Raw genomic sequence first — 8,071 nt, 5'->3', positions numbered from 1 at the left:
GGGGAGACGAACCATATTCAAGTACTAATTACCTTTTTAACCCATCCAAATTTCTTAGTGTTGTTTCGAACAGGCAAGGAGAGCCATCCTTCTAACCTCGATTCTATAAATAAGCACAAGATTGTAAGGATAAATATGATAATTTTCTTCATATAATGAAGAATTTAGCATAATTTTAATATGGAAGCACAAGACCAATCAAATAGTCCCTTCAGAATTTATCACTGTGCATTGTCTGGGACACAAATAATGCAGGATTGGTAGAAGCAAGTTATGCAATGCCAAACAAAATCCAGGCTATTCCACAGTGGTGCTGAGGCTTCAACTCAGGAGCTCACACTCGCTAGGCAAGCAAGTGCTTTACCACTAAGCCACATGCCCAGCCCCCAGGGTGTAGCACAATGGAAATAAATAGCCTGCAATTTTATGTAGTCAAATGTCCCACTGATTAAATTCATGCACTGGCAAAAATCTAAGAGACAAGACACAAAACAACAAACAAACAACCCCCCCCCAAAAACAAAATCACCAAAACTTAACAGCTCTTTATTCTCACTGATAACATCTGCATTAGGATCTTTTATTTTTCTTTTGAAAGAAGACCTAACTAAAAATATAATATGCATCTTTGAGAAAACATTTTAAATGAGTAATGTTTTCAGAGAATATGGTCTTTCAAAATGGCTATAATAAAATGAAGTAAAATTGCAGCAGATGAAACTTGGTTAACAAACAACAATAAGGCGTGGTGGCGCACGCCTGCAATCCCAGTGGCTCAGTGGTTAAGCATCCCTGGGGTTCAACGCCTTATACCAGAAACAAAAAAAAACAATATAATCAAAAGATTTCTAAACTCCAAAATAACAAAATGAGTAAAATTCTAGTTCCACAAAGCAAAGTGTCTAAGTCCTTGGAATTTGTTCTAGTACATTTGATCAATATCTCTTCTTTGGAGGGGGGTACCGGAGATTGACTCAGGGGCACTCAACTACTTGTCACATCCCCAATCCTATTTTGTATTTTATTTAGAGACAGGGTCTCACTGAGTTGCTTAGTGCCTTGCTGTTGCTGAGGCTGGCTTTGAACTCCTGATCCTACTGCCTTGGCCTCCCAAGCTGCTAGGATTACAGGTATGAGCCACCCACTCAGCTTGATCAGTATCTTTTATTGACTTAAGTGAAATACTATTTTGGGAGGTTATTCTAACAATAGAAGTAACTGTCAATTATTTAACATCCATTATGTGTCAACTGTGTTAGAGGCTTAACTACAAGCCCCTCTAGGGCAAGGCTCAGTCAGATTGTTTCATGTCCTTTAAAGGCCCAGTGGAGTGTCCAACAGGTTTTAAGTGCTCAATGACAAACCTAAACACATTCTCTCCAATAGCGTACAGGTATTTTTGCTCTGTCACTCCTGACATGAAACTTCAGGAAGAATTTCTTAGTTAAAAATGGATGAAATAGGCAATAAAACCATACACTCTTTTTTTGGGTACCAGAGATTGAATCCAGTGGTGCTTAACCAGTGAGCCACATCCCTAGCCCTTTAGAGACAAGGTCTCGCTGAGTTGCTTCAGGACCTTGCTAAGTTGCTGAGATTGGTTTTTGAACTTGAGATCTTCAGGCTTCAGCCTCCTGAGCCACAGGGATTTACAGGCATGAACCACTATCCCTGGTACCATACACTCTTATGTAATATAATGTTCTTATAATTATGTCAGCACAATAAACAATCTATTAAAATAGCAATTCATTATAAAAATGCCTTAAAAATACTTTGTTCATGCAGCAGTTCATTATTAACTGAGTCTACAGTTAGTCAGAGTTAATGAATATCAGTTAATATTATAAAAAAATTTCAAAGGGACTAAAATTAAGGGCAGCGGGGAAAACTCCAAAGGCAAAGGTTTTTAGGATATCACCTGTACCATTAGGTTCCGATGATATGGGTAAGTTAGGCAAAGAGTCTTCTTCTGAGTCAGAATCAGAGTCAAGGAGCATGTGAGAACTGGAAGGCTTAGTGGCAATATTGAGAGAAGTAGAGGAACGTTGGTAGGTGAATGACATGGATTCCATAGTATGTGACTGAGTGATATGAACTAAACACCCAACATATGAGAAGTAAGAATGCAGAAAGAAGAGAAAATAAAATGAAAGCTTTAAAAGAGAGCTACAATAATGTATAACGAATTAAATATCTAAACATGTAGAGGTTTCTTTTGCATGTTTGCTTCTTTATGAAAAATATTATTTAAAAAAAAATCAATAAAAGTCCAAAATGTTATTTGAACTACCACTCCAAGAAGTAGGTTTCCCCTTAAAGACAGGATAAACATTTTTCCTCAAGAAGGAAGTTAGGCACAGGATTTAAAACAATCAACCAATTTATAATTAAGACAAACTTAAGGGCTGAAAGCAAATCTGTACCTGGAAATCCATCATCTGCCTCAGCCTCCCCTGGTCCACTGCCTATACTGGAACTATCCAGACCAATATGCAAGGCCTGCAGCTGTGATCGTAGCTGCTCAATGTCACTGTCTTTACTGTCCAGTGTCATCTGCAGTTCAATTCGAATTTGGCTCTCTTCAGCTATTTGCTGTAAGAAATTAAATTAAATTAACGAGGTAGAATACATCTCATATTTTCCATCTTGTTCAATAATAATTATTAATGATTTTTTAAAGGTTATTTGTCCTTTTTAGTTACACATGACAGTAGAATGTATTTTCATACCATACATACGTAAACTTCCCATTTTTGTGGTTATACATGATGTGGAGTTACACTTGTCATGTATTCATATAAGAACACAGGAAAGTGATGTCCAATTCATTCTAATGTCTTTCTTATTCTTATCTTAATAACTATTAATAGAAATGTTCTATAAATAGTCAAACACACAGACATTAGAGTAATTCTATTTCTTAACAAGAAATTTTCAATTTAGAGTCCAAATAGTATTCTTACAGCCTGCATTTCATTTAGTTCTTTCTGATACTTGATCATCTGTTGGGTCAACTTTTCCCGTTCAGATTTAAGTTCCATATGTAGCTTTCTATTCTCCTTCTCTTTTCTTCGCACATCTGTGTCATTCCCACGCTTGACGGGTTCTTTTCGATTCATGATCTCAGCCAATTTATTCACAGCCTTAAAAATGTAAAAATAAGTATGCAAATGAAATAAATTACGTTGATCACTTCTTGGTAATTCACCAATTCCAGGTAATATAACCATTAATAATGTCCTTCTTTAAGCACAGGATTACAAAGAAACACTTCCTACACTATTTGAACACTACACTTTCTTTATTACTCATTGTCCTTCTTTATCCTAACTCATACTTGGTTTTTACTCTCATGGTTTCTGAGAACTGTAATTTAAAATATTTGTAGGAGCCTGGAAGTGTGACTCAGAGGTAGAGCACTTGCCTAGATGCATTAGGCCCTAAATTTGACCCCCAGCATCATAAAAGTCAATAAATAAATAATAATCGTTTTGATTTCATGTCATTGTCTACCATTTCAACTTTTGTTCCAAGGAAGACTTTAATAGTAAGATTTTTCTTCTTCTATCTGGAGGAACAGAATTCAGCATTGGCATCACATTAGTAAAATATACTTTGCTCAACAACAGAGAAAAGAACCTACTACCTACACTCATTTGAGCTGTATACACAACCAGAGGAACTGGCAGAGGGGTGGTTAATGATCATAGGTTTCTTTTAAAAATTTTGTCAGGCTGTTAGCAAACAGTCATGCCCTACAGTTTCCTAAAAGGCAGAACAACTTATTAGATTACAATAAAAGATTAGGAATAACTGTGATTCCATATTGGAAAATTAGGAAAAACTTTAACAGACATTGAATTGGACAATGTTAATGAAATCTAACTTCTCCCAATCTGAGAAAATTCAGGTCACTGTTCACAAATATTCATACATTCAATGACTGCTTCTAATCTGTAATGCTGGAAGTAAAAGATAAATGAAAATAAGATTCAAAATCATGTTTAAAGTCCATACTTGAGTCTTGAGTGTTCTCTCTGTTAATAGCTGTTTCTCAAACTGTGCCTTGATGGCTGCTGCACTTATCTCTTCATCTTTCAACCTTGATAGTTCTGAAACATGGGAAAATGTGAAAATTACACTGGTGACTACAGCAAGTGGTAGACATCAGATATATTAAACTATATTCTTTGTAAGTACATACGCTCTTGAGCATCTTTCAGTTTGTTATTTAATTCTTCTTTTTCATTCGCAAGATTGGCAACATCACTAGTAAGTGTCCTATTAGTTTCTTCAAGCTAAGAAACAAAAGTGGGGGAAATAAAAAAACACACCAATATACAAAATGTAAGTCATAAAACAGTAATTCAAATTGAAAACCCCAGAAAGTTGCTAAATCTCTTGCTTTTCTAAGCTTATCCATCTTTATATTCTTGCCCATGTGCTACTTTACTAAACTTTATTATTGATGAAAATTTTGTTAGCAAATTTTATATATACCACCCAAGGAAGCCAAAAATTTGCTGTTCTTTCACAAATCCTTAGTATTTTTTAAAATGAGAAAAACATTTAAAAAACTAAGAAAAGGAAATACAAACTCTGCATTCTCATCATGAAGAATAAATGAATATAAAAACTAATATTTTTTCAGAACATTACTTTGAAACAGAAGATGAAATAGTACTGAAGATGTTGATGGCTTTTTGTATTCCTTCCAAATTCTATTTCTATTCTTCCTTCCTGAAGAACATTTAGTGATTTTTTAAGTCACGCTGTATTTATCTTTCTCCATTTTTTTTGGGGGGGTGGGGGTACTGGGGATTGAACTCAGGGACACTCAACCCCTGAGCTCCATCCCCAGTTCTATTTTGTATTTTATTTAAAGACAGGGTCTCACTGAGTTGTTTAGCAACTTGCTTTTTGCTGAGGCTGGCTTTGAACTCATGATCCTCCTGTCTTCAACCACCTGAGTCGCTGGGATTACAGGAGTGTGCCACCGGGCCCAGCTTTTGCAATTGTTTTTACTCGGCATCATATTAAAAAATTAAATGGCTAATAAAAAGATCTAATTCATTTTAACAGATACAGTAATTCCATCTACCACACTTAATATATCCATTCATTCATTTAATAAGAGATTTCAGTTTTGGCTATTTACAAACATTTATGCTGCTATAAGCATTGTGCTAAGTTTCTTTAGCATACTTATCTTAATGTAGACTTTCTCTGAATTGCATTCTATGTATGGTTAAAATTTGCCGGACACTGCCATGCTATATACCTGTCTATACAATCACATACTGAATTTCAGTTCCCAGAGCAGTGAAAGAATACTGTTTTCCAGACATCTTTCAAACAACTGCCATTGTGAGGTGCTGAATTTCTGTCATTTGATGGGTGTGAACTGGCATTTCAAAGCTGCTTTATCTAGCCTTCTGTAGGAGAGCAGGAGGCAAAGCATTTTCTTATATATGTAAGTTTTCCTTTTTGACCAAATTTTCTACTGCACTGTTTAACCTTTTCTTATTGAACTGCAGGAATTCTCTGTATATTCTAGATACTACTGGTTCCTTGTTTAATAAATACATTACATGTATCTTGTCCCTGTCATTTATTTATGTTGTCTTTTGTCATATTTGTTGAAATTTGGATTCATTTCTAATAGCTTAAAATTTTTATTTTTCATATTTAGATTATTAAGTTAGCTAGAATTTACTTTTGTGTGTGAAATGGTAAGGTTCTAATTTTATTCCTTTCCACATAAAAATATAGTTATTCTACAACCATTTATTAAATTTTTGTCCTTTCCTACTGGTTTGTATATTGCTATTTCCATCATATACAAGTTCCTTTATAGATTATAAAATTTCCTCTAGCATCACTATTCATTTCTAGCGGGACTGGACCTGTTCTAATGTCACACTTTGCAATTTACTGTATCATTTTGACATGTCTGCATAATTGATAGGGGAAACCCAACTACTTGATATTTTACTTTTCTTGGAAATTTTCTTTAGCTAGACTGTGTGAAACAAAGGGAGAAGTAAGCGATTAACTGAACTAAAAATCTTAACAGCTAGAACATAACAATTTTTCATGTACATCTGTAATACTGTACTAGTGCTACTAAGTAATTTATGACATTAGCAATTTACTTATTATAAAACCCCAAGAATTTTACTTACAGATGCAATTGTAGCATCTTTTTCAGTAAGCTCCTGTTTGTGTCTAGCCATCATCTCTTTGATCTCCAGTTCTTTCATGATTTTCTCTTTCTCCAAATCTGAATACTGTTCTTCAGCAATTGAACGAGCCAGCTGCTCAGAATCTGCTTTGGTCAAGGTGATCTCCAGCTGGGCAGCCAAGGAGTCCCTATAATTTAGGAATGTATCATTAAAAAATTCAGGGGGTAGTGCTGGGGATTGAACCCACAGTTTTTGTGCATGTTAAACATACCTCCACCCCTCTTAAAGATATGTCATTTTAGTGTTCAATTTTCACTTTAGAAGTCCATATTTTTGTCTCACTTCATCAACACATTTTTACTTGGTGAATACAGAGCACTGTTCTAGCAGCAATATATGTATCTATGAATAAGGGACAAAGGTCTTGTCCTTACCTTTCATCCTGTAATTCCTGTTTCTTCTGCTGTAATTCTTTACAAAGTTTGGTCTTTTCTTCACATTCTTCTTTAAGTTCCCTAACTTGTGTTTTATACAGGGTCTAAGAAGCAAAACACAAAGAAATGTGTATCATGATCATCAGAAATATTATGTCTACATCTAAAACCAACCCAGAGAAATCACTGATGACATACAAATATTTTCTTAATGTTGAGTAATGTTGTGCTCCTGAGAAAATAAATAGTTTAATACGTTTTCCTATTTTCTAGTTATCAACTGATATAATAAAGTTCACTTGGGGCTGGAAGCGTAGCTCTGGTAGAGCACATTTGACATGCATTAGACCCCAGGTTCAGTACCCATCACCTTCCCCCCAAAAGTCAGTTAATAATTTAAAAGCATCATTTCCAACTGAATAATATACTGATATTTCTTACTGAAAGGTATAGATTGGTAGGATGAAAAAGCAAGGAAAAATATTACTAATTTGTAAACATAAATTTTGTTGATTCAAATCAATGGAGCAGGAGTGATAATTGTCATTTCATATTTTAAAACTGATCTCAAAAAAGTACAAATGTCTCAGAGGCTCGGGAGACTGAGGTAGGAGGATCAAAGCCTGCCTCAACAACTTATTGAGGCCCTAAGCAACTCAGCAAGACCCTGTCTCTAATTAAAATATAAAAAGAACTATGGATGTTGCTCAGTGATTAAACACCCCTGGGTTCAATACCCAGAATAATTTTTTTTAAAAAGTTCAAATGTTAAAATGACAACTTTACAATAAAAGTGTATTATTCAAAAAGCAATGCCTTTAATCAGTTTTATAGGTGTTGTATAGTATGTGCTTAGAATTAGTTTTCTAGCAATGACAACAGAGTTCTGTTAAATTATTTACATTTCTTTTTACTCAGTATTTTTAATGAGTTATGGGATATTACACATCCCATCTAAAAATCTAATTTAAATCTAGTTTATACAAAATCATTCTCCTGGTTCTAAAACAAGAAATAAAAAAGTTCTACAAATACAGCAACTTCAAATTAATGTGTCTGGAACTTACTGAGAAATACTGTTCAGCTTCAAGTTGATCTTGGAGCTCTTTCATCTGACCATCGGCATCCTGACGTTCTCTGTGAAGACATCAAAACAAAGGCTTAAATAAGTAAAACACATTTTAAATCATTTACTCTGAAATTATGGTGTAGGAAACCCCTGAAGCCCTTTCAGAGAATCCATGAAATCAAATCATTTTCATGCTAATTCTAAGCTCATGGTTGCTATTCCTTTCCTTGAGAGGAGATGAAATTTGATGATGTCATCAATACACCAGCTAAATGAAATGTATGCTTGTATTTTAAACTGTCATTTGGGGGGCGGGGTGTAATTTGGGATTGAACCCAGGGATGCTTAACCACTGAGCCACATACCAGGCAATTTTTTTT

The 8,071-nt window shown here is 34.7% G+C and overlaps 1 protein-coding gene across 7 annotated transcripts in view; it reads right to left on the bottom strand.

Annotated features, from left to right (window-relative positions):
* Rock2 (Rho associated coiled-coil containing protein kinase 2) overlaps positions 1-8,071 on the bottom strand; it is a 140,485-nt gene that overhangs the window by 13,954 nt on the left and 118,460 nt on the right. For 4 of the 7 annotated variants that reach the window (XM_048804803.1, XM_048804798.1, XM_048804800.1 and 1 more), the window contains 9 exons: positions 7,690-7,759; positions 6,623-6,726; positions 6,189-6,375; positions 4,208-4,301; positions 4,021-4,115; positions 2,967-3,146; positions 2,427-2,595; positions 1,922-2,098; positions 33-103 (listed from right to left, as the gene is read on the bottom strand). In XM_048804803.1, the coding sequence (XP_048660760.1) occupies positions 33-103; positions 1,922-2,098; positions 2,427-2,595; positions 2,967-3,146; positions 4,021-4,115; positions 4,208-4,301; positions 6,189-6,375; positions 6,623-6,726; positions 7,690-7,759 (1,147 nt within the window). The remainder of the gene's footprint in view (positions 1-32; positions 104-1,921; positions 2,099-2,426; positions 2,596-2,966; positions 3,147-4,020; positions 4,116-4,207; positions 4,302-6,188; positions 6,376-6,622; positions 6,727-7,689; positions 7,760-8,071) is intronic. The other 3 variants (XM_048804802.1, XM_015479974.2, XM_048804799.1) reach the window with 2 other exon arrangements.

This window comes from Marmota marmota, unplaced genomic scaffold, assembly GCF_001458135.2.
Source record: "Marmota marmota marmota unplaced genomic scaffold, marMar, whole genome shotgun sequence".
NCBI classification, from domain to species: Eukaryota; Metazoa; Chordata; class Mammalia; order Rodentia; family Sciuridae; genus Marmota; species Marmota marmota.
This window is presented reverse-complemented; position numbering and strand designations above follow the sequence as displayed.